The 26,982-nt window shown below is 51.2% G+C and overlaps 1 protein-coding gene across 5 annotated transcripts in view; it reads right to left on the reverse strand.

Annotated features, from left to right (window-relative positions):
• The window catches only part of TOX4 (TOX high mobility group box family member 4), a 583,240-nt gene that overhangs the window by 218,821 nt on the left and 337,437 nt on the right, over positions 1 to 26,982 (reverse strand). For all 5 annotated transcript variants that reach the window (XM_069633904.1, XM_069633902.1, XM_069633901.1 and 2 more), the window contains 2 exons: positions 20,920 to 21,138; positions 20,561 to 20,641 (listed from right to left, as the gene is read on the reverse strand). In XM_069633904.1, the coding sequence (XP_069490005.1) occupies positions 20,561 to 20,641; positions 20,920 to 21,138 (300 nt within the window). The remainder of the gene's footprint in view (positions 1 to 20,560; positions 20,642 to 20,919; positions 21,139 to 26,982) is intronic.

Consider the following 26,982-nt stretch of genomic DNA (forward strand, 5'->3'; position numbering starts at 1 on the left):
GGCATCCTCCAAATCCAACGACGACAGGAAGTCTCCTTCCTCCAGCTGACCCAGGACGTGCTGGAGGGTGACCATCCGGAACTTTTGCGCCTTGATGAACTTGTTCAGACGTCGCAGGTCCAGGATGGGGCGCCATCCCCCCGTCTTCTTCTTCACGAGGAAGTATCTCGAGTAGACTCCGGAGCCCCGAAGCCTCTTTGGGACGAGTTCGATGGCGCCCTTCTTGAGCATCGCCTTCACCTCCAGGAGAAGTTGAGGGACGTGAAGTTCTTTCCTGGCCACGGGGGGGACGCGCGGACACTTTCTTTGAAACTCGAGCGCGTGGCCCCGGGCCAAGGCGTTCAGCACCCAACGGTCGGTGGAGATGGACTCCCACACGCTGACGAAGCTCGCCAGCCGGCCTCCCACCGGGGTGCTTCGGTGGGGGCCCGACCCCCCGGCCGGTTCAATCCTGCTTCGACGAGGCTTTAGCGCCTTGTCCTTGGCGACGACGGCGGGGTCCGCCAGACTTGCCTCGTCCTCTGTAGGCCTCCTGAGACGACGAGCGGGCCGCTTGACGGTAGGAGGAGAAACCGCCGCCGGAACCTTTGGAGGTGCCCTTGCCTCCGCTGCTCCGAAAGGGCATCCGTCGTTGTTGCAGAACTCCAAGGGCCCGGGCCGTCTCGATGTCCGCTTTAATGGCCTGAAGGGAATCGTCCACTGTTTTCCCAAACAGGTTGTTCCCATCGAAGGGCATGTCTAGGACTCTGGTCTGAACGTCTTGACGGAAGTCCGTAGCCTTGAGCCATCCACGCCGCCTAAGGCAAACGCCGTTGCCCAACTGGCGGAACCCAGTGTCGGCGATGTCCGAAGCCACCTCACCTTCCTGCAGGATCTCCAGGGCCTCTGCCCTCTTGTCGTCCGGCAAGAAGTCCAGCAGGGGAGCCAGTTTGTACCAGAGCTCCCTGTCGTATCGGGCCACGATAGCCAAGGCGTTGGCAGCTTTAATCGTCGTCGCTGCAGACGAGATGACTCTGCGTCCCATAGCGTCCAATTTCTTTCCCTCGCCGTCCGGTGGGGAAGTCGATGTGGAGGCCGCACCCCCCCCTCCGCTTTTTTCCTGGCCGCCGCGGAGACGACGGAGTCCGGGGTAGGCTGCGCCCGGAGGCACAGGGGGGCCGTGTCCGGGACCCGGTACTTTTTCTCGTACCGGTCTCTTCTAGCTGGTGTCGTGGAAGGGTTCTTGAGGAGGGTGAGGCCCTCATCCCAAATGTCGTCCAATAGAGGCACCGCGAGGACCGTCTTCCTCTTGGCCTCGCGCCGCTGATAAAGGAAACCTTCCTTCTCCTCAGGGCAGAGTTGGAAAAGCTCGGATGCCCTGGCGATCATTGAGTGGAACGATCCAATCTCGTCGGGCGGAGAAGCCCTGGTGGGAGGCGACGACGGTACATCCTCTTCGTATACCTAGACGTCCGTACCCGTCGCTGCCGTGTCAGTCCCCGTATCATCCCCTCGGGTGGACGGGGAGGAGGGCTGGAAGGGGCGCGACGGCTGAAAAGGAGGTGGAGGGTGGATCCTTCTTTTCTTGGTAGGGGGAACAACCGGAAGGTCCCGGTTCTGGGTCCCCCGACGGGAGAGGTTCCGTCGGCAACGGTAGTCTCGTCCTTATCTCTGAGCATAAGGACTGTATAGCCAACAAAATGGCCGCCGAGTTGTCTCGCGGCGCTGGCAGAGGGGAATCCGACGGGCGATCAGGGGCCCCGTCGGTACACTCGACGATGTCGTCGTCCCCTGCGTCGGGATCCATCCCGACGGGCCGGTCTTCTTCCACGCCGAGGCCGTGGCTTAAGACCTCGACCAGCTCCTCCTCCGAGGTTGAGGCCGAATCTACGACGACGCCCTGCCCCCCCTTTTTCTTCCCCACGGGGGATTTCACGGGGGTCCTATCGATGGGCACAAAAGAGGACTCCCTCCGAGGTGGCAGGGAGACTCTGAGCCCCGAGGTCGCCACCACTGGTGTAGCCTCCGCAGGCTGAGCCAGGGCCGCCGCGACAGTTTCGATAGAGGGCTTGGCTGGATGGATTAAGGCCTTCACCACCTTAGGTGCGCTCACCGCCTTATCCTTGCGGGGGGGGGACACTGCCTCGCTCTCCCTCCGCCTTCGAGCTCGACCGGGGCCTCTCCAGGAGCTTCGCCGGGTGCTCGGCCTTCCTCTTACCCGACCCAGAGCGTTGGCTCGTGGTTGATGGTGCCGGGGAGGGTGCGCCCTGCCTGGTGCCCGTAGAGCCCGACCTTTCGGCGCTCCCGGTGCCAGCGGACTCGCAGTGCTTGGCCTTATGTTGGACCCCCGTCTCCGGGGCGTCCTCAAAGGTCTTAGAAGACCGCTCGGATTTCTTCCTCTTCTTCTCGCCGGACGGGCTCTTCCCTTCTAGCCAGTTGGCGAGACATTGATGGCGGTCCTTCATGGTCCGCTCCGACATGTTGCCGCAAAACGCACAGTCCTTCTCCACGTGCGTCTTGTCCTCATGTAGGCAGTAAAGACAAAAAGAGTGTTCGTCCTCCTTGAAGACGTTCTGCAGCTGGCATCCAGGGCAGACCCTGAACAGCTTTCCGGGCGTCGAGCTTCCCTTCTCCTGGGCCATGACCGGGCCTGAGAAACTTCTGGAGTCCTCCAAAAGCGTAGCTCGACGAAATCTTCACCCTTGAGGGGCGCAGACGAATCCGAAACGGGTCCCCATTGATCGGATGAAGAGTCGGTGGAGCTTGAGGCTCTTTTGACCGAAAAAAACAAAGTTTTTGAGAAAAAACGTGAAAAAATAGCACCAACGCTCGAGAGCAATAGCACGAGGATCCCAACACATGAACGTGCGGTAAAAATCTGAAGATGGCTGCCAGAGGCGGTGCTTAGGTAGAGGGCAGTCATTGGCTGTGGTCAGTATGACGCAGAGACCAGTGATTGGTTATTACTACGAAAGACAGATCAGAAACGAAACTGATACTGGTTTTTTCTTTACCGAGGATTCCCAGCCTGACGACGGGGAATATTCATGAGCATGTGAATCCATGCCAGACCCCATGCTGGAGAAGGAAAATTCTTCTTTTACCGGCAGCGCTGAGGTCCTTCATGAGAAGGCTTATTTGGCGGTTGGTATGTCGCAGAAACATTCCAGGCCTCATAGTACCGGCTCTGCCGAGGTTCTTTATGTTAAGGCTAATGTTAAGACCCCTGATCCATCGACGGGGACCCCTGCCTCACTTCCTCACGTGCCGCAGTTCCCCTCAGGTGATGACAAAATGGCGCCTGTTCCCACCACGACCGCGGTGGCCATTTTGAATGCTACCCCTACAACTGCGCCATCGGCCTCAGGTGTAGGGCTGGGTTCTGGGCCTTGTGAGCATCCTTATCGGTCAGTTTATGACCAGAACGCTCGGATGCCCCTTCCGCACAATGTTTCGTTGCCTGCAGGGTGGGCACTTTTGGTTGATCTGTCCATCCAGATATGAGAGAGTGCGCCATGCTTCATGGTGTCTGGCTGCTTGCAGTGCACATCCCGGGCCAGCTGAATGTCACAGCGGATGCCCTCGACTGGCAGACAGTGGTCAGCTACGAGTGGGAGTTGAAGGCGGAGGTCCTCCCATGGATTTTCTCGCGTTGGGGCACACCGGAGGTGGACCTCTTCGCTACGGCGGTAAACAAGAAGCTTCCTCAGTATGCCTCCAGAGGGGGGCTGAGAGCCTCCTCTCTGGGGGATGCTCTCGAGATTCCATGGCACAACATGAGAGCTTACGCCTTCGCGCCTCTGCCTCTAGTTCATCAAGCAATTTGGAAGCTGAAGAACTCTGAACTGTTCCCTTCTACTGATAGCCCCGTGGTGGCCGGCCAGGTTGGTTCTCAGAACTTCAACACCTGTCGGTGTATCTGCCGATCAGGTTACCAGTAACTCCCGATCTTCTTCACCAAGGGGAACAACAGATGTGGCACCCCTCCCCACACAGCTTGGCGGCATGGTGCCCGAGTTCAAGTCTTTGGAGCATCGGAGTTTGTCTGCGGATAACATGCGCATTATCCAGGCAGCCAGGAAACCCTCGACCAGATCTCAATACAGGAGTAAATGGCTCAGGTTCTGTCATTGGCGTTTGGAGAAGAAGTTGGATCCGAGGGTGGCCACGATTGACACGGTGCTGTCCTTCGTGTCCTCCCTAGCAGAGTCAGGGGTTCATATTCTGTCATGCAGGACTTATCTCTCAGCGGTTTCCGCTTACCTTTCTACAGACCTGTGCTCTTATTTTCTAACTAACCCCGTGGTGAAGAGGCATTTTGCTGGCTTGACACGCCTCTACCCTCTGGTTCGTAATCCGCACCCGCCATGGTACCTAAACGTAGTCCCGACGGCGCTGTGCCATAAACCCTTTGAACCAATGGCGATGGTAGACCTCAAGTACTTGTCTTGGAAAGTGTCCTTTCTGGTCGCCGTTACGTCAACAAGGAGAGTGAGTGAGCTCCAGGCATCGTCGGTGGAGCATCCTTTCTTGGTCTTTCACAAGGACAAGGTAGTCCTTCGGACAAACCCGGCTTTCCTACCGAAGGTAGTGACCGAATCCCATCTGAATCAGTCGATCTCCCTTCCGATCTTCTTTCCGAACCCTGCCTCAGAGGCTGAAAGAGTTCTACACTGTCTTGATGTCAGAAGAGCTCTTAAGTTCTACCTGGACAGGACTTCCGAGCTTAGGAGTTCTTCTCAACTTTTTGTGACCTTCGGTAACCCTCAGGGCAAGCTGGCGTCTAAGGCAACTATTTCCAGGTGGATTGGCGCCTGCATCACAGAGTCTTTCACCGTACAAAGGCTGAAACCTCCTAAAGGTATCCATGCACAACTGGTGCGGGGCAAGGCAGCCGCGGTTGCTTTTCAGAAATATGTTCCCTGGGAGTCCGTCGCTAGGGCAGATACTTGGGCCTCCCCAACTGGTTTCTGTAAGCATTACTGTCTCAACCTGAGATCTAGAGCTGACGCTCAGTTTGGTCAGGCTGTGCTGAAGAACCTGTTTCAGTAAGGGGTATTTCCATCCACCCGTAGTTCCTGTAAGGAGTGCTTGGGAATCTCCCACAAGTATGGAGGAAAGGGGACGGGTCGTAGGAGTATTACCAGGTTACTCACCGTAGTGACCACCTTACTCCTAGTCCATAGTCCCCTTTCCTCCATACGCCCGCCGTCCCCTCTAATAAGGTTCCTCTGTTATTGCTAATGGGTCTTTGACCCGGGGATAGAAAAGGACTGATGGGCGATGCGCGGGGCGGAGCCAAGGTGGGCGGGGTAACGGCCGTGTGCCGGGACCCGCGCAGGAAAGAGGAGGGACACATTTTTTTAAAAAATGTGGATACTTTTTACAAAGTGCTCCAGTCCCGTCCCACAGGACGGAGAGATGTCCCACAAGTATGGAGGAAAGGGGACTATGGATTAGGAGTAAGGTGGTCACTACGGTAAGTAACCTGGTAAAAAATCTATCACTAGCAACTGGAACTGTACCGAGGACCTTCAAATCAGCATACATCAAACGACTTCTGAAAAACACAAGCAGCGACGTAGATGACCTCTCCAACTACAGACCGATCTCAAACATCCCATACCCGGCAAAACTCCTGGAAAACTACGTATACAAACGAACCCAAGAACACGTTGAAAAACACCACCTGCTAGACCAAGTTCAAGTCGGCTACAGACCAACAAGAGGAAGGGAAACAGCACTAGAATCCATCTGGGACGACCTAAAAACAAACACAGACTCAAACACAACCTCCGCCCTTATTCTGCTCTACCTCTCTGCAGCCTTCGACACAGTTAGCCATGACAGACTAACCAAAAGACTAGAAGACATGGGCATAACGGACACAGCACTACGCTGGCCTAAATCATTCCTAGCAGACAGAACAGAAACCGTATGGATTAAACCCTTCAAATCCACCCCACGAGTTAGCACTACGCTGGCCTAAATCATTCCTAGCAGACAGAACAGAAACCGTATGGATTAAACCCTTCAAATCCACCCCACGAGTTAACGACTGGAGTGCCACAAGGATCCTCACTATCGCCACTGTACTTCAACATCTACCAGACCCCAGTTATCAGAATCTTCAAGAAATACAACATTACATGCTACAACTACGCAGATGATACTCAAATCATCTACAAAATCAAAGACACCCAAGCCGATCATTCAAACGTAACCGCCTGTCTAAAAGAAGTCTTCAACTGGATGAATGCCAACAACCTGAAAATCAACCCAGGAAAAACAGAAATCATGATCATAGCCAAAGACCAAGAGAACGAAACCGCCATCCCGTGGACAACGGAAATGGGAACCGCACCACCACCATCTAAGGTAGTAAATAATCTGGGAGTCCTGATGGACAACACCATAACCTTAGAACCACAAATAAATGCAACAGTCAAGAAATGTTTCTTCCTCCTCCACAAGGCAAAAAGAATCCTACCTTTCCTCTCCTTCACGCACAAAACACTCACTATTGTGGTCCTCATGTCAAGAATGGGCTATGCAAACAGCCTCTACCTCGGAATACCAGAATATCTCCTGAAGAAACTACAATGGATCCAAAATACAGCAGCCAGACTACTCCTCAAACTATCCAGAAGAGACCATATCAACCCTGCCCTAAAAACACTACACTGGCTCCCAGTAAAACATTGCATCACCTTCAAAACCATGTGCATAACGCACTGGGCAATCTGTGGACAAGGAGCAGAATTCATACAAAAGAAAATAATCTACAAGCCAAGGAGACCCCTCAGGTTAAGCAACGGAATCCGCCTGGAACTAAAACCATATATTAAGAAAAAACTCTGAGGCACTTAGCGGCAAAAACCTGGAACAACATCCCAAAAGAAATAAACACCAAAGATCACCTAAAATTCTGAAAATTACTAAAAACCTGGCTCTTCAACACCACACACAAACTGAAAACCGAAACAGAAAGGAATAAGAATGACTAAACCGGAAAGGACACTGACAAGCTCCCAGAACCGACTGAGAAGCACCCACAGCATCTGGACGGGTGACGCCGGGCAGAGTGGAACACAGGCGACACCCATGGAGACGGAGTCAACAACCCCTAGGTGAAGAGAAGATGTTGGATGGGATTGGCTGGGGTTGTTGACTTAGTCTCCATGGGTGTCGCCTGTGTTCCACTCTGCCCGGCGTCACCCGTACAGGTGCTGTGGGTGCTTCTCAGTCGGTTCTGACATGAAGTAGGAAGACGGAAGGGTCCTGCACTGCCCAGGGAAGAAACCAGCAGCAGAGCAAGTCAACAAACAAAAGGTGCGCTCCTTAAAACGCAAGCAGGGTCTGCTCATCCTGGCTATCCGGTTCATTGTAGCTCTGCACAGCAAATTCGACCAGAGAAGGGAGACCTGGCAAGCAGTTTGGTAAACTGGTTGTTCCCACCAGCTCAAGGGGAGAAGATTCCTTGAAGATCTTCCCCGTCATTGGAGTATGAAGATTCTGACCTGCAGCAGGGCTTCACCGGGCAGTTCAGTCGTTTTATGGGTCATCTTCTGGCAGCTCCTCTTCGGTTCTTTCGTTCCAGTGGCGACTCTGCCTTTCCAGCCTGAGAGACCTGCTTTTTATGCAGTTTTCCCCCATTCACAAAGCCTGGCTGTCAATCACACAGCAGGGTGGCTGTCCCGCTGGGACAGTCACCACAACCTATCATATTGGAGTGCGACATGGGTCTCCAAGGAGACCCTGTGAAGGGAGTCCTAAACCCCTCCCTCACATCCTGTCCCCCCCAGACATACAGGTGCCTAAGGAGGGCTTCTGTGTAGAAGCCTGCGAAACGACGGTGAACAAAGGAACCAAACCTGGTTTGGGACGCAGAGAAAAACACGAGAAAGACTTTTACAAAAAGAAATGGCGAATAAACCCTGCCGGAACCGTATAAAAACATATATGGTCTAGCAGGTTTAAGTTCGAGGCTACCGAGATAGCCTAAAACAATACCAGGCCTATTTAAGATAACCGAGTAGTGAAAATAGGGTAGTTACCACTGCCACCAGCCAAGTCTTAATGAAAAGGAAGCAAAACAATGCTCCAAGTGAAACAGACAAAAAGGGATAATTATTAACCCTTTCCAGAACTCTATTTAAGCTAGTTTGTACTGGGTCTGTGAGTTTTAAAAGAGACTAATAAAGTCAATGGCAACTTTACATGTTCAGGGAGACAGTAGTCAGGCCAGGAAAATGGAGTCGGAGCTCGGAAGCCAAAAAGACAACCCTGTGTCACTGCACTGAAGGTGCCGTGTAACACACAGTAAAAAGATGATGCCTATGGAGTAGGTGAGGCTCCACAGTCTATTAACACAAGAAAATGTTAAACACACACAGCAAAACACATGTAAGAGTGGGAAAAAAAGCTCACACTCTTACCAGGTGAAAAAAATAAATCCTAGAAATCCAGCAAAGCTGATGAGGGAGTCAGTAGGTAAGGGAAATGAGCCATTCTGGAGAATTCTCCCTAACATGCACATTCTTCGTCCCAACGCGTGGTGTAATTGGGGATGTTGACTGTACGAAATTCGTAGAAGGTTCACTCCTAGTAGCAGTGGGCAATGGACAGGAATTTGGGATGTCATTTTTTAAATTTTTTTTAAGTTGTGGGTTTTCCAGTAGGTGAGCAAGTGTTTCAGGGGGGGTGCTTACTGTCCTCGAGCCCGTTGTCCATGAATTGCTGCACCAAGTGGAGCTGGTGCGCTCGGGTGGCTTGTACCAGGAGTTTTGAAGTTTCCGGGTAGCCCATGACTTACTTGATTTGTTTGTTCCTATAGGGGTGTCAACAGCAATCAGGCAGGAGCGCTGAGAGATGGCGAGGACCGGCGAAGACCGGCTTGCCGCTGAAGAGCCTGATGGTTCCCTAAATACGGTAACCGGGATGCTGGGAGTTGTAGTTCCCTAGTGGTCCCGGTGCCTGTGCGACTCAAGGCAATGTGCCAGTGTACACCAAAATGTTGAATGGATGCGGAGAGCAGATGAATTTGCTGTACTTGCCTGATGTGAGTGACAGTTAATGTTAAAGGATATTTGTACCGCGCAATATCACCACCGGAGTGGTCCCTTGGCGCTCTGGCGGCTCTGAAAAAACTGAGGGGGTGGGGGGTGAGTTAGTGGGAATAAGCTGGAAAAGTGCAAGAGAGCAGTGATGTGCTGTTGGCGGCCTCAGCCCGGTGGGTCCGTTGGTTGGGCCTGGGGTGTTTTACGGTCGGTAGTCGTGTGCTGTTGTGCAAGTCTATGTGTAGTTTGTTTTGTTGTTGCAGTGTATTGAAGTTTGTGCTGATTGCTCTGTTGTAGGCTTGTGGTTGTGTTTGGTTAGAAATTGAGAGGTATATGCAGAGGGGTGAAATTGTTAGTGGATTGGTTAGTTGGTATTGCTGTCCAGGAGTGAGGCGCTAAATTTCCGTGTTCTTTCCAGACAGGGTGAGGGAGCATTTCTGCGTCTGTCCTGATCTGGGGCCGTCCGATACTCAGTCCCTTTCACACATGGCATCCACTCACATTCATGACCTTACCCAAGTTTGGCCCGGGCCACCTACGTGACACCTGTCTGTATGCGGGGCAGGCAGGCGTTTGTGCATCCCTTCAAGTCTGGCCCCGAGAGCTTTCCCAGTCTAGTCGGTGCACGGCATCAGCTAGCCATGGCTACTCCATCCATTCATCATTTTATTCAGTTGTTTTGCAGGCTATCGCTCCCAGCCCCTTCAAAGCGCGGTACACGCCAATGCTTGCAATTTCATCCAGGGGATGCACCTGCCTTCATTCATAACTCCCTACGGTCAACGCCCATGCCAATGTCCACAACTTATTTCAAGTGTCGCAAGTGGCAACATTCACACAAGTGACAAGAAAAGAAAAACAAGTGACTGACAAGTTTTTTTATTACAATAAGATGATACAATGCAATACCATGCAAATCTCAATGTAGGTAATATGGCCCAGGTAAAACATATGTTTCAGTGTATTGCAGTTTATAAATCCTCCAACACACATGCACTGATGACAAGGAGAAAGAAGTTCGAAGGTGCGCACTGGCCATTACAGTTACGGCTGATAAAAAAATTCTCTCAAGGTTACCAAAGGAAAGTTAAAAGGGGAGCCTGTAGGGCAACCCATCAACGATAAACACTTAGTGCATATCAGTTGTTAAAGAGGATAACTTTAAAAAGACACTATGTAGAGTCAAAAGAATAACACCCATAAAAAGATTCTGAGTGTGTCGAAAAAGGTTCCCACTCACTGAGGTATTAAGGAAAAATATCCCACTAATAAAGCAAAAAGTTCTGGGGTTGACCCAGGTCAGGAAGATTTACCAGTTCTGTGAAAATCTTAACAAACACCTGATACAACTATTTCCCACTCTTATTGTTTAATGGCACTCTGTGTTAATTTACACTACTTAAAAAAATACATGCAGATAAAGGGCTTAAAAGGCATGCACTGCAGAGACTGGCTTTTAGTTCCCGTGTCATTTTGCTTTGCATTAGTGCTTTTGGTATTGTGAATTTCCCATTTCTAAATGGAGAAATACATGTAGCAGAAAGCAAATTGAGGTAATCTTAAAGCGAAACTTAAAGATAAACTTAAAGTCAGGACTAGTTTAACAACGTACACCGAACAAAAGACATTTTATGGCTCTATAAAATCACCTACTGATTTAAAAACAAAGGTCACACTCCAAAAGAGCCTGTGATAAAGTAACCTGCCTGCCTTTTGTAATTAACGACACAGGCATGGGCACTGAAAGTTAACATTTTTCAGCAACCAGTACAGCCTTTTTCCAATGAATGAAGAAACCTCACAGGGTGAAACATGTCAAATCTTACTGTACTAGCTAGTCTTTAGTCACTCCCCACTTTTGGTGAACTGAGCAAGTTAAGTAAACAAAACTTGGCACTGTACATTCAAACTTTATTTGCATGTACAGTGCCAAGTGAATTAAGAATGTGTAAAGTTAAAAGTGGAACCCCTCTATTCATTTCACATTGACCTGACAAGCCAAAGTCAAAGGTCATCCTTTCAGTCAGAAGAACAAGTTACTTACCAACTGGTAACATTCTTTCGACAGGATGTCCTCCAACATATTCCATATCTTTGGCATGTAATGTCCACAGCTGTGCTACTTCGGAGATTTTCCGGCAGAGGGCGTCCTGCGTCAATGGCGTCGGGGCGATGGCCCTCGAAGGCCTCAGTCGAGGGCGACGTCACCAGATGTTATAAATGTGACGCACAGCGCCCGTAGCCACAATTTATGTTTATTCCTCTATAACGTGTGACATACTCGTACACAATGGCTGCTTGACAGCACATAGCCTCGAGGGAACGCAAGCTGCAATAGCATAGGAAATTCTCCAGAGGGGCAGGCTGGGAGGGCGATGTGGAATACGTTGGAGGAACATCCAGTAGAAAGAACATTACCAGTTGGTAAGTAACTTGTTCTTCGAATGGAATGTGTCCTCCAGCGTATTCCACATCTTTGACAAACTTCCAAAACAGTACCAGAAAATGGAGGAGGGAGAAGAATTTAGAATACGCAATCAGATGGCAGAATAAAGAACCGCTTTACCAAAGGCCATATCTTGACCATGGAGTGTATCCAGGGAGTAATGTTTGACAAAGGTGTGGATAGAAGCCCATGTCGCTGCGTCACAAATATTCCTAATAGGACCTCCCGCTGCTGGGCTGTGGAAGTAGCCACGCCCCTAGTGGAGTGAACTCGCAACCCCTCCGGAGGGTCCTTGCCCGCCAATCTAACATTCAGTAATGGTGAGGATAATCCACCTGGACAAGGTCTGTTTGGTAACAGCCTGGCCCAAACGGTGTCCAGCATACCCCACAAAGTGTTGATCGTCCACTCTGACCCTGGACATCCTAGAAATATAAAAGCCCAGAGTTCTCCTAGGGTCCAACCTATGGAGTCCCTCCTCTTCTTTAACAGGATGAGGAGGATAGAAAGCAGAAAGTACCACTATCTGGCTTAAATGAAACTCATACACTACCTTAGGTAGAAAGGATGGACGTACCCTCAGTACAACCCTATCCTTGTGGAACACAGTAAAGGGCGGCTTAGATGAAGGCCTGCAAGTCACTCACTCTGGGAGCAGATGTAACCATCCTGAAAGGCAACAGTCTCAAAGGACAAGAGTGCAAAGGTTCAAATGGAGCACCCATCAGGAATTTCAAGACCAAATTCAGATCCTGTTAGGAAGAATTCTCATAAATGTGCCAATTCCCTTCACCTTAGAGACCCCCAGCAACTTTGCTGGATTTTGAGGACTTGATTTTATTACCTGGAAAGAGTGTGAGCCTTCTCCCCCCCCCAACCTCATGTATTTTGATGCGTTTTAGACTGCGTTCTTTGATTATGGAGTAGGCATAATCTTTTCATGTGTGTTACACAGCACCCTCAATGCAGTGTCACAGTGATGTCTTTTAGACTTCCCAAAGGTTTAAATACCTTCTCTGGGATAAACAATTGTTTCCCAGAGAATGTAAAGTGAAATTGACTTTACTAGTCTTTCCAAATTCCTAGACGCAGCACACACCATCTACAATGGAGTGCTGGAGGGGTTACATTGTATCCCCTGTATCTAAATACTCAGGTAGCAGTCAAATGCTACCCTTTCCTATTGAAAAGGCGGGTGGCAGTGGTTTTACAACGAACTACCATGATTTTTCCCCGACGGCGAACACCGGTAGCTAAAAATCACAGGAGCCATGTTTTTCAAGATGGCGCCTTAAGCCCCTTTGTTTCAACAAGTCCCGGTCTTCTTTTTTCGCAATTTAATTTTGGAAAGGTCCTTCTAGTGTTTGTCTCTGCACGCCAAATAAGGTTTGGTCCCTTTGTTCTTATGCCTTTGGCGGGCTTCAGGGCTGAAGACCGCCTCTGGCGCCCGAGTATCTGGGGTGGGCAGAAAGTGAGGACGGTGCCCGAAATTCCCTGTGCTTGGTCTCCTAGAAGGCCCAAATGCACTCTGGCGTGATTGGCTGGCTGACTGTCTGGCAAAGGACAGCCACCCTGCTGTGCGATTGACAGCTAGGCTGGAATGAAAGGGAGAGAACGGTTTAAAAGGCAAGTCTCTTGGACTGGAAAGCAGAGTCGACCACTGGAACGAAAGAACCGAAGACGAGCTGGAAGAGGACAGCTGCTGCAACTCCTGGACCATTGGTTTGCCCGATGAAGCCCTGCTGCAGGTACGAATTGCCAAGTTCATCTCAACAGAGAAGCCCCTTCAAGGACGACTTCTTCCTTTGAGTTGGTGGGACCAATCAACTCCTAAGCTACCTGGATACCATTCTCCAAGCTGGTTAGGATTAACCATGGGGAAGGACACCAGCTTGTGTGCTTGAAGAACAGCTACTCAAACTGAAGTGACTCAATTTTGTTTGCGTTTTCCGATGATCCCGTGCAGTGCAGGAGTCCCCGATGTCCTCCCTCTTGTCCCCACGACTGAGGCTCAGGAACATTGAGATCTGCAGGAACTGCAAGGAACAAGCGACTTCAGCTGCATTTGTTTCTTCATACTAAGGTACTGTGCCAACCAGATTCAGAGGACACCACTCTCGCGGTGAAAGTTTGTGAAACTTTCCCAACTTGCAGGCCTAATCAGCTTGTGACCCAACAAATGATTCTTTTTCGCCTAGACTACTTCTGAGAACTTTTGCAAAGACTTTACCGTTTGATACCAGAAATGCTCTTTCCTATCCAGAACACTAGCCCATTGACTTTGGCCTAGGCCTATTGACTTAACTCTTCTGGTGAACTAAAACTATTTGCACTGTAACAAGTATATGTGATCTATTCTACTTACCTTATGCCTTTTTGCTCACTTCTAAGTAACTGAACTGCTATTTGGCTCCTATTTCAGGGGAGCTCAAACTGTCTTTTGTATTGAAGTGTATTGGTATATAATATTAAGTTAACTCCTTCTAGTGTAATGTTTTCTAAATGATTGCGTAATAAATTAATAAGTGTTTTACCAAGAAATCTTTAGTAGCAGTGTCTACTTGAACTACTGTGATTGAAAGTCCTCTGTATAATGACTTGTACTGTTCACATTCACTCTTGAGATAAGCCTGGCTGCTCAGCTCGCTACCAAAAACTGTGTGGTACAGACTTATACCAAAGGTTGGTTTGGCTTACACCTGTAGTTCTAATTGTGTGTGGTGGTCCCAGAGGGTACTGCATGCAATTCTGCCTAACAGATCCCATACCGGCACCTGAAACGGGGACGGCGGGAACACATTAGTGAGCCCTTTTAGAAATTGGAAAAATCAAAGGAATCTTAAAATAAGAACATTCTTCAGACGAGCGCTTGAAGATAGACAGCGCTACCAGGTAACCTTTGATGGTACCTACTTGCAGACCGCTGTGGGCCAAAGAAAGCAAGAAAGAGAACCATGGGAATGGAACACTGAAAAGGATCGACATTGTGTACTCTGCACCAGACGCAAAACTTACGGCAACGGTACAGGGATTTGGTTGCCGGCCGCCTGACCGAAAGCAACACCTCCATCACGTCATCCGGGAGATCCCAATCCTTACATCTCAACCTTTCAGACACCAAGCGTGAAGGTTGAGAGTCCTGACCTCTGGATGGAGAACCCGATCCTCTCGGTAAGGAAGACGTCGTAGAGGGCAGATGGACATTTCTAGAAAGTCCAGGTACCACGCTCTCATGGCCCAATCCGGAGCAATGAGGATCATGTGGGATCCGAACCTCCTTAACACTTGAGGAATGACGCGTACAGAAGTGGGAATGACCAATCCACGACAAATGCATCTCCTAGGGCTCCTCTCAGAGGAAATTCCCTTGAGCAGAATCTCTCACACTTCCGGTTGGCACAGGTCGCGAAGAGATCTACTTGTGGGGTTCCCCAAACGGCAAAGATCTCCAGAAGGACTTCCTGAGCCAGATCCCACTCGTGAGAGACCGTGCTCTGCCTGCTCAGAGCGTCCGCCGCCACAGTCTCCTCTCCGCCCAGATATACTGCCGGGAGTAATATTCCTTGCTGTGTTGCCCAGAACCAGAGCTGCAGCGCCTCTCTGCACAACGGGAGTGACCTACCCCTTTTTTGTTGAGGTAATACATGGCCACTGTGTTGTCCGTCATGATCAGGAAACTCATGCCCCGCACGGACGGCAGAAAGCCTTCAGGGCCAGCCTGATGGCCCTCAGCTCTAAAAGGTTGATGTGGAGTTAGGACTTCGTCAGAGACCAACGAACGCTGGCGGTCTGATCGTCGGCATGAGCTCTGCATCCTGTGAGGGAAGCGTCCATCACTACCGTCTCCTCCTGCCACGGTTGCCAAAACGGCTCCCCCTTCATCAGATTCCCATCGTTGGCCCACCACAGAAGATCCTGCGAGACCCGAGAGTGGAATCTGAACGGGATCCGACATCTTGCCTAAGAATTGTGACCACTGCATCTTTAGGACCCATTGCAGGGATCTCATCCTCAGCCTGGCCTCTGGTACCAGAAAAATGCAGGATGCCATGAGGCCAAGCAACCTTTAGAATTCGAAAGCCGGAAGACGCTGGGCATGTTGAAATGTGTCCACCATCTGCACAATGTGATGAGCCCTCAGCTTGGGAGGCAAGCACTTTCCCAAGGATGTGTCCAACACAGCCCCAATGTACTGGAGCTGTTGGGAAGGTGTCAGATGCGACTTCTTGAAATTGAGGGAGAAGCCCAGCTTGTGGGGGGAGTGGCAGGTGAGGATGAGATGATCCATAGCTTGCTTGGGAGAATGCGCACGGATCAGCTAGTCGTCCAGGTAGGGGTAGACTTGAATCCCCCCCTCGCCTGAGATACACAAAGGACGAAAAGGCAGAGGTTGACGTACAGCTGCGCTCAAAGATTTAGCAGCAGCTTTTGAGGACTGCAACCTCAATGCTCTAGTCAGCCATGCTGCCAAACAAATGCGAGCCATTAAAGAGCATGTACATCCTGAGTAAAACCAGACTTCCGCAACCACGCAAACCTGCGTATAACGGTACTCGCAGCTATGGACCGGCTAATACCGGTAGCCGTGTCCAACCCCGACTGAAGGGATTCACACATGGCATCCCTGCCATCTTGCATGAGAGCAAGGAACCCATCCCTTTTTTTCTCCCTCGGGAATATGCTCAGCTGCTAGAGAAATAATTCCACAGAGTGTGTGAAAATCTTGCCATGGCACAAGTGAAGTTGGCTGACTTCAGTGCCATACTCCCAGCAGAAAACACCTTGCGTGCCCAACCATCGAAGCGTTTGTCATCCCAATCAGAAGGGATGGTAGGGTACGCCGCCTGCCTCGAGGTGGCCGTAGCCGCCTGAACCACCAAACTCTCATAAGTGAGGTGAGAGGAAAGGTAGCTGGGGTCACTACTGGAAGGGCGGTATTTTTTAGTTAACGACTTAACTTCCGGAAGAGACTCTGGGGTCTACCAAGTAGCCGCCACTCTTTTTTGCAAAGTCAAATGAAACGGCAACACTGGATCAGTCGACGGACCTTGATCCAAAATATCAGTGAGGTCATCCTAAACAAATGCCACTGGAAGACTGGACCAACCAAGATACTCAATAACTCTAGCCATCAATCTCCTATAGGAGGATTCCGCATGAGCCCTAGGCTCAGGCTTGCCAAACTCCACCTCTGGAAGTGTCCCGGCCACTGGCATCATGCAATGACTGACGTAACTCCAACTGTCTGTCTCCGGAAAAGACAGGCACCTCATGAGACTCAACAGGGTCAAACTCTAAATCTGACCCCTCCTCATAGATATCATCCAGAGACTGAAAGAACTCCTGCCTAGGAACAGGAGTGGGCCTGGAGTCGACAAGAGGCTGTCCCGTCTTGGCTTTAGCCTTTCTTGGAGAATCCACAGTATCGGGGACCTCGCCCGGCAAATTCCAGCCAAATGACCCCAAAGGCGTCGACAATGGAGCGGAGGGCAGGAGTGAAGGCAAAGCACCGACAGCTGTACTCGACAGACACGGCGCTGACAGAGTCGACGCCGACTTCGAGCCCTTATCAGACTTCACCGATTTCGCCGGGGAGGAAGACCTGGACCTAGCACGTCTCTGGCGATCAACCGGAGCCTTGCCCCAATGGGACCTCGATGGTTCCCGATGTTTATCATGCTGTGGACCCAAGCATGAAGGCGCGCGGGCATCAGACCGAGACCGTTCCCTGCCAGCTTCTTCCGAAGGCGCAGATGGACCTGTGCCTTGGGTTTGGAAAATCACCAGCATCTGTTCCCGGAAAGCCTCCCATTCCTCAGGAGTCGAGGACTTAGTGCGACAAGCCACTTTCCTCGCGGTGCCATCCTCAGACAAGGACAGGGAAGGCAACCGGTGACGCCGCTTCCGGGAGTGCCGAGATGAGGACGAGTGGCGGGACCCACTCCGGGATAGAGATCCCCAGGACTCCTGACGAGGAGAGTCACCCCTCGATTCGTTGGTGGACATCCCTTTCGCAGCTTTTTGGGGCTTACTGGGTTTAGTACCCCGACCTACCTGCAACTTTCCCTTACGCTCCCGCAAGGCCTTAGCAGTCAGCAACTGGCATTTCGATCAGTCGTTGTCATGACTCTCGCCCAGACACTACAAACAAATGCGGTGCAGGTCCGTTATCTTAGAATTACAGTCCCGGCAAGTCAAAGCCAGACCGCAGAGTCAGAGGGGTATATGAAGATGACATTCACAAAGAATATACGAGGCGTGGTGAGTTCTCGAAGCAAACACGTTTGCAGAAAAAACAGAACTGCGGCTACGGGTGCTGTGCGTCACATTTATAACATCTGGTGATGTCGCCCTCGACGGAGGCCTTCGAGGGACATCGACCCGACCCCATTGACACAGGACGCTCTCTGATGAAAAATTTCCAAAGTGGCACAGCTGTGGACATTACATGTCAAAGATGTAGAATACGTTGGAGGACACAATCCATTCGAAGTATAATGTATGATCTTGGGAAACTGAGTAAGCCAAAGCAGTCAAACTTGTCAGATGATAGCTACCCGAATACTCCCCCTCCCCAACTCCCATCACAGATTAAGCTTGCCCGAGTAATTTTCCTAACATTAATGCAGGGAGCATTCATTAATTTCAAGTCATCTTATTCTATGTGTTGGCCAAATAATTTTGTTAACACAAGATGGACAGTTTTCCAATTCCGAAACAAAAGACCCAAATCATGCATTTTCGAATGGTGTTTTAACACACTGCTGTGAAAAACCAGAGGGTGTTTCACTGCCTAGACCCTGGGGAAACCTCAACTCAGGTGGCCAGGGCACGGCCATCACCTTTGCATCCAGACCCAGGGGGTGGACAAGTGCGAGAGGATCACCTGGGGAAGGAACACCCGATGGCGAGACATGGTATTCCACCTTTCCAAATACCCCTGTCCCATTCTATTTTACGGGATATTCGAACTTTCCAGATCTCCCAGCCCTTTTTCTACACAAACACTGAGCCGAGGAAGAGGCGGTCTGAGGCTAAAAGGAGTACATCCATGCAACAGATGGGGAGTGTCCCATTAATGAGATCAGGCAAGGTCAGGCACTTGATCTCAATTACATACACCTGGTAACTATTAGCTCTCCCCACATGGTTAAAAGGCGGAACACAGACCTACTCTGAGCAAGGTGAGGCACGGGAAGGAGCAGTTCTTCCAGGGTGACAGCGAACCAGGTTGAGCAAAGTGACAGACCGAGGGGCGGAACCGAGGTACGGAGAAACCTTAGTCACCCCGGCTAGAGATTGTTACCTCCAAAGGGCCTTGAAAGTTGCACAAGGAATCCCAGCCAGAGAGAAGAGATAAACCGCGTTTGTGTTTCAAGGCTACCACCCACCGACCTGGGTGAAGGGCAGAGTTGGGGAGGTGCCGCGGCAGTTGTGTCATCAGCCTTGACTTCAGGATCAAAGCTGCGAAAGAAGTAAATGAATTAACACATCAAGTGAGTTGATGAAAGCAATGAAAGTCTGGTCTGTGTTAAGTGAAACTTGATGGCAACAGTATGCGACGAATGAAGGTTGCGCGTATGCTGATAAGACAAAAGAGAAAGCAAAGCATTGTAAAGAACTGTAAATTACAGATACAAAGTAACAGATTGGGCGGGTGAAAGAAGATTGCCCAATCGAATTACTCTGTGAAAGGTTTGATGCAGTAGAAGCGGCAGGAAGAGAAAGAAACTGAGATGCAAGATTTTAACTGTTAGGTTTGATCCCGGCAGAGGGAAACCTGGGTGTGAGAGATATCTTTGAACTTTGAAATAAGTACTGTGCGCGAAACTACATTTACCAAGAGGCCTTGGTGTAGGAGAGAAAAGGTGACTTACTAAGAAAGGTTAAAGTGGTCATGCCGAGGTAAGAGCAAAAGCCTTGCAGTTTCAAAAGTCTTCTACAGCGGAAGGAAAGTGAAAGGAGGCTTGAGTCAGAAAGAGGAAAGCCTGTGAAAGTGTGAAAGAAGCTTGGGGAAGGGAACCCCACAAAGTGTGATTGAAAAGCTTGAGCCCGACTGAGGGAGCCTAGGTGAACTGGTAGGCTTGGGCCCGACAGACGCCTGTGAGAACTTGTGATTAAAGAAGAAACATTGCTGGCCCGAGCCCGACAGACTAGTGACTTTTTGTGGAAGGCTGAGTGGACCCTGGTCCACGAGACAAACTACATCCTTATGTCCGAAGCCAGAGTGTGCAGCAAGGTCCCAAGTGTGCCACCTTACCCAGTGCTACAACAGGTGGGGGAGTTTACTCAGCCATACTGACATTTCTATTAACACTGATTTTTCTTTTTGCATTACACATTCCCTTTACGCATGCATTGTATTAGGAATAGGGCAGACCATAGGTTTATTAGTATAGGCCATTTAGTTTTGACTAAGGACTGACCAGGAATGTATTTTCTTTTTGTTTTATGGTCGAGAATACTCCCATCTTAGTTATAGTGCAAGATAGGAGTTTTCCAACCCCTTTTAAACCATCAATAAAGGTTTTGAAACTTGCAACTCTTGTGTCACTGTCTACTTGTGATACAATACCCATATGGTATACCATCACATTATCCATGTTCCATCAATAGTTAACAGTTGGCATTCTCTTCCATGTAAAAATGGCACTGAATCTAAAAAGTAATATTCACAAATAATTATTTCTCACCTTTGTTCTCAGAACTTTTGAAAGAGAAATGTAAGGAAAGATCAGAAAATGCCATATGAACTGTTCCATACTTTAAGGACAAATATTATTTATATAGTACTTGACAAAAGTGCTGTACATAAACATTTTTACTCGCAATCATCACCCAACCAAAGTTGGTGTTCTGCAAACCTTTGATGTGTATCTTTCACAGAAATATGAAAACTTACTGACGTGTAAAAAGTCCAATTAAATGATTACAATTTTAAACTCCACAGCTTGATGCAAAAATATGACCCTAAATCTTTGCGGTCTAATTCTAAATGTGAGTGTCCGATTAGAGCAGCCACTCACCATATGGCTCAATCTGAATGTGAAACAGATAATCACCCAGTTCCTCTCACCTGAGACAGCTGGTTTGCTTTGTAAGCTGCAAGGGCCTTAAGGTAGTCCTTCTTGGCAGCTTCAGTCTTTCTCTTGTACACCTGGGTGGGGTTTGAGTTAGAAAGTAAAATCAGTAGGTGGTTTCACTCCTTCATAAGCTGTTGGTGGACTGAGCTGCTTAAGTCAAACCCCACTCCCACAAATGTATTGTCATTGCATAATGAGGGAGCTAGTGTTTTGCACTATACGAAAGCCGCTTCTCAATCACCAAGATTTTACACACACACACACACACACACACACCACCCCCCACCCCCCAGTGAAAGAGGGTGTGCCCTGTAGGTGACACTAGTTACCAAGGTTTATGTTAACCAACTACCTGCTTCTGCTCCTCGCCAAGACTGTCCCACATGGATGCAACAATCTTGGAGACTTCGCCAAAGGTGGCGTGGGGGTTCTGGCCCTTAATAGCTGCCTGGGTGTCACGGAAGAAGAGGGCATAGGCCGACACCGGCTTCTGGGGCTCATTGGGGTCCTTCTTTTTCCGGGATTTCTGCCTTTTCGGTGGTCCAACTACTACAGTTTTTGGAGTAGTTATCTGTGATGAATGGGAAAAAAGTACAGAGAAGGATAAACGTTTAATATCATTTATAGATGAACATATTCAAGGATGCACACTCTTTCCCTCCTCACATGGGATCCTGGAAGAACAAGAGTAAAATTATTTGCCATCAATGTGGGAGTAGAGCCTGCATACATTATGAACAACTTTAAAGTTTGTCTATAGCTCTTAGATGTTTTCAGGAAAAAGCAGACTGCTCAAGTCATACTTATGAAAAGTTCATATGACCTCAGAATAGGGATTAAGAAAAAAACAGAAACATACCTATTTCAAAAGAACATTTGATATTAGCAAAAGGTATTCCCGGCTGTGACTGCTGTACTTCTAAGTCCATATTCCCTTTCCCTACATTCATTCTTTGTAACATCTGTCCTAAAGGGACAGTACAAGAGCCTTCTTGCACAGAAAGTGAAGGAAAAGCAAGGCCATAGGCACAGCACTAATATTATGCAAGTGTTAGGGCAGATATCCGTTTGCTGCATTTTACCCTCACTCTTTGAGACCACCTGCTGAGACTGATTTTCAGAACCAGCTATTTTGGTGGGTTCAGAAAGGGCAAGCATTAGGACAGTTTTTCATAAGTCCAGCTAACGGCTTAGTAAAACCATAGAACTGAGACAGTACAAAACTCCACTCTTAGTATAAGGCTGTAGCACCTGAATATTTGGTAGCGTATACAGAGCAGCCAGACGTATCTTAGGAGGGAGAAAGGGCTGTAAAAGTACCAAGAACCCGAAGCATACAAATGGTTCAAAGGATACACTTATAACCAGAAGTATTATTAAAAATAAAAGGTTTATTATAATTAAGTGTTGGGGTAAGGAACAAGTTACTTACCTGTAACTGTTGTTCTCCAGCATGGGTCTGGCATGGATTCACATGCTCATGAATATTCCCCGTCGTCAGGCTGGGAATCCTCGGTAAAGAAAAAACCAGTATCAGTTTCATTTCTGATCTGTCTTTCGTAGTAATAACCAATCACTGGTCTCTGCGTCATACTGACCACAGCCAATGACTGCCCTCTACCTAAGCACCGCCTCTGGCAGCCATCTTCAGATTTGGAAGCACGTGAAGTGGCAGTATGACCAAGTGAAGAGCCGCAGAGGGGTAGGCGGGAGGGTTCGCATGTGAATCCATGCCAGACCCATGCTGGAGAACAACAGTTACAGGTAAGTAACTTGTTCCTTCTCCAGCATGGGGTCTGGCATGGATTCACATGCTCATGAATAAAGAATACATAGCAGTACACACATGCACAACCACGGGAGGTGGCAAAGGCTCAACATTAAGCATTGCATCAAACTCAACATTAAGCATCTTACCTCCTCACCAGGCTCACCTCAGGCGAACAGGTTGCGCAGCACTGCTTGGCCGACCCTGGACTCCTCCCTGGAATCCCGATCGACGCAGTAGAATTTCGTGAAGGTGTGCGTCGACCTCCACGTAGCAGCCCTGCATATGTCCAACAGGGGCACACCAGAAAGGAACGCCGTGGTAGCTGCGATCGCTCTGGTGGAATGGGCTCTCGGACGGCCAGGCAGCGGTCGGTTTGCCAACCGATGACAGTACATGATACAGCCGGAGAGCCATCTGGAAATGGAAGCCTTCGAGAGAGCCTTCCCCTGATTGACAGGTCCAAAGTTCACAAAGAGTTGTGACGTCTTCCGAAAACACTTTGTGCGGTCCACGTAGAACTTCAGCGCTCTAGCCACATCCAGCGAGTGCAAAGTCCTCTCAGCCGGCGACGAAGGCGACGGGAAGAACACAGGCAACACCAAGGGTTCGTTGAGATGGAAGTCCGACGGTACCTTGGGCATGAAGGAGGGGTGCGTCCTGAGCACTACCCTCGTGTCGTGAAAAGTCAAGTACGGGGCCTTGCAGGAAAGGGCCTGGATCTCTCCTACCCGTCGTGCGGAGGTGATGGCCACAAGAAACGCTGTTTTCCACGACAGAAACTTCAACGGGGCCGAGTGCAGAGGCTCGAACGGAGGTCCCATGAGCTTGGCCAGCACCACGTTGAGCTCCCACGCCGGGGCCGGCGCCTTCACCGGCGGGAACGATCTGAACAGTCCCTTCATGAACTCTTTCACCAGATGATGAGACCACAGGGACGTCCGGCCCGTGGTTCTGGTGTATCGGGAGATCGCAGCAAGATGAATCTTGATGGACGCGTGTGCCAGTCCAGCTTTGGCCAGCGTCAGCAGGTACGGCAGTACTTGGGGAGCCGTAATCCGTAGAGGGTTAATCTTCTGTGCGTGGCACCAGACAGAGAACCTCTTCCATTTGTGTCCGTAGCATTTAAGAGTCGAGGACGCCCTGGCCTTTGCAAGAACCTCTCTGCAGTCGGCCGGTATGTCGTGTCCTCCAAACTATAGCGCTGCAGGAGCCAGGCCTGCAAGTTCAGCGATTTCGGGTCGTGGTGGAGGATGGCGCCTCCTTCCCTGGAGAGTAGATCCGCGTCCACCGGCAGCTTGATTGGCGGGGACGCTGACAAGTCCAGAAGGTCCGGGAACCATATCTGCCTCGGCCACGCAGGTGCGACGAGGATCATCCTGCACCGTGACCTCTTGATCTGGTTGACGAGCCGGATTAGCAGTGGCAAAGGAGGGAACGCGTAGAGGAACAGGCCCTCCCAGGGGAACGAGAAAGCATCGCCCATGCTCCTCGCCTGGGGAAACCTGCTGGCGAACCTCCGGCACTTGGAGTTCGTCGCCGTCGCGAACAGGTCGATCTGGGGTGTGCCCCACCGTCGGAAGAGGCGATCCACTAGATCCTGCCGTAGTTCCCACTCGTGGCACGAGCGCAGCTCCCTGCTGAGTGAGTCGGCGATGGTGTTTTTTATCCCTGCCAGATGAAACGGCACCAGAAACATCCTTTGGGCGACTGCCCAATGCCACAGGTCCTGCGCCTCCTTGGACAGTGCTGGGGACCTGGTTCCGCCCTGTTTCCTGATGTAAAACATGGTGGTGGTGTTGTCGGTGAAGATCCTCACCACCTTGCCCTTGAGGGACGGAAGGAAGGACCTGAGGGCCCAGAACACTGCACGGAGCTCCAGGACGTTGATATGGAGGGACTTCTCCGTCGGGAGCCAGAGGCCTCTCGCGTGCAGATTTTCGGTGTGCGCTCCCCACCCTTCCAGGGAGGCATCCGTGGTCACTGTCTCCTGGTGGTCTGGGGTCTGGAAGTCCATGCCCGCCGTCAGATGCGCGCGGGTGCCCCACCACCGAACCGCTCGGCGGAAACTCTCATCGAGTGTGATCCTCTCCTTGAAGCCACCCGTCGTTTGGATCCAGCGCGCGTCCAGGAACTCCTGCAACGGGCGCATCCGGAGCCTGCACATGGGAATGAGGTAGATGCAAGAAGACATCATTCCGAGGAGGGACTTGATGGACCTCACCTTGGCCGCGTCGGAAACCAACATCCGCTGTACCTTGCCCAGGATGGACCTGGTCCTTTCCTCCGACGGGGAGGCCAGAAGGGACACTGTGTCGAGCTTCGCTCCCAGAAACAGTGCGTTTTGCGCGGGTACCAGGTGGGACTTGGCGTAGTTCACGGAGAATCCCAGGTCCGTGAGAAGTTGGACGGTCCTTGCCGTGTGCTCCACGGCGAGCTCCCTCGTCTTGGCTCGGATGAGCCAGTCGTCCAGGTAGGGGTAGACGTGGATCCCCTCGCGGCGCAGTTGCGCCGCCACCGGTGCAAGGCACTTGGTAAATACCCTGGGTGCCGACCGTAGTCCGAAGGGGAGGGCTTTGAACTGGTAGTGACGCCCTTGGACCACAAACCTGAGGAATTTTCGGTGCCCCTTTAGGATGGGAATGTGGAAGTAGGCATCCTCCAAATCCAACGACGACAGGAAGTCTCCTTCCTCCAGCTGCCCCAGGACGTGCTGGAGGGTGACCATCCGGAACTTCTGCGCCTTGATGAACTTGTTCAGACGTCGCAGGTCTGAATGGGGCGCCATCCTCCAGTCTTCTTCTTCACGAGGAAGTATCTCGAGTAAACTCTGAAGCCTCTTTGGGACGAGTTCGATGACGCTCTTCCTGAGCATCGCCTTTACCTCCAGGAGAAGCTGAGGGACGTGAAGCTCTTTCCTGGCCACGGGGGGGACACGCGGGCACCTTCTTTGAAACTCGAGCGCGTGGCCCCGGGCTAAGGCGTCCAGCACCCAACTGTCGGTGGAGATGGACTCCCACACGCTGACGAAGCTCGCCAGCCGGCCTCCCACCGGGGTGCTTCGTGGGGGCCCGACCCCACGGCCGGTTCAATCCTGTTTCGACGAGGCTTTGCCGCCTTGACCTCCTTGGCGACGACGGCGGGGTCCGCCAGACTTGCCTCGTTCTCTGTAGGCCTCCTGAGACGAGCGGGCCGCTTGACGGTAGGTGGAGAAACCGCCGCCGGAACCTTTGGAGGCGCCCTTGCCTCCGCTGCTCCGAAAGGGCGTCCGTCGTTGCTGCAAAACCCGAAGGGCCCGGGCCGTCTCAGTGTCCGCTTTAATGGCCTGAAGGGAATCGTCCACTGTTTTCCCAAACAGGTTGTTCCCATTGAACGGCATGTCCAGGACTCTGGTCTGTACGTCTTGACGGAAGTCCGTAGCCTTGAGCCATCCACGCCGCCTAAGGCACACGCCGTTGCCCAACTGGCGAAATCCAGTGTCGGCGATGTCCGTCGCAATAGTGATGGCGTGGTCCGACGCCACCTCGCCTTCCTGTAGGATCTCCAGGGCATCCGCCCTCTTGTCGTCCGGTAGGAAATCCAGCAGGGGAGCCAGTTTGTACCATAGCTCCCTGTCGTAGCGGGCCACGATAGCCAAGGCGTTGGCCGCTTTAATCGTCGTCGCTGCAGACGAGATGACCCTGCGTCCCATAGCGTCCAATTTCTTTCCCTCGCCGTCCGGTGGGGAAGTCGATGTGGAGGCCGCACCCCCCCCGCTTTCTTCCTGGCCGCCGCGGAGACGACAGAGTCCGGGGTAGGCTGCGCCCGGAGGCACAGGGGGGCCGGGTCCGGGACCCGGTACTTCTTCTCGTACCGGTCTCTTCTAGCTGGCGTCGTGGAAGGGTTCTTGAGGAGGGCGAGGCCCTCATCCCAAATGTCGTCCAGTAGAGGCACCGCGAGGACCGTCTTCCTCTTGGCCTCGCGCCGTTGATAAAGGAATCCTTCCTTTTTCTTCTCCTCAGGGCAGAGTTGGAAAAGCTCGGATGCCCTGGCGATCATGGAGTGGAACGATCCAATCTCGTCGGGCGGAGAAACCCTGGTGGGAGGTGACGACGGTAGATCCTCGTCGTATACCTCGTCGTCCGTACCCGTCGCTGCCGTGTCAGTCCCCATTTCATCCCCTCGGGGGGACGGGGAGGAGGACTGGACGGGGCGCGACGGCTGAAAAGGAGGTGGAGGGTGAATCCTTCCTTTCTTGGGCGGGGGAGCACCAGAAGGTCCCGGTTCAGGATCCCCCGACGGGAGAGGTTCCTCCGTCGGCAACGGTAGTCTCGTCCTTATCTCTGAACAGAAGGACTGTATAGCCAACAAAATGGCCGCCGAGTTGTCTTGCGGCACTGGCAGAGGGGAATCCGACGGGCGATCAGGAGCCCCGTCGGCACCCTCGACGATGTCATCGTCACCTGCGTCGGGATCCATCCCGACGGGCCGGTCTTCTTCCACGCCAAGGCCGTGGCTTAAGACCTCAATCAGCTCTTCCTCTGAGGCCGAATCTACGACGACGCCCTGCCCCCCCTTTTTCTTCCCCGCCGGGGGTTTCACGGGGGTCCTATCGATGGGCACAAAAGAGGACTCCCTCCGAGGTGGCAGGGAGACTCTGAGCCCCGA

Source organism: Ambystoma mexicanum, chromosome 13 (assembly GCF_040938575.1).
Source record: "Ambystoma mexicanum isolate Mex_15411 chromosome 13, UKY_AmexF1_1, whole genome shotgun sequence".
NCBI classification, from domain to species: domain Eukaryota; kingdom Metazoa; phylum Chordata; class Amphibia; order Caudata; family Ambystomatidae; genus Ambystoma; species Ambystoma mexicanum.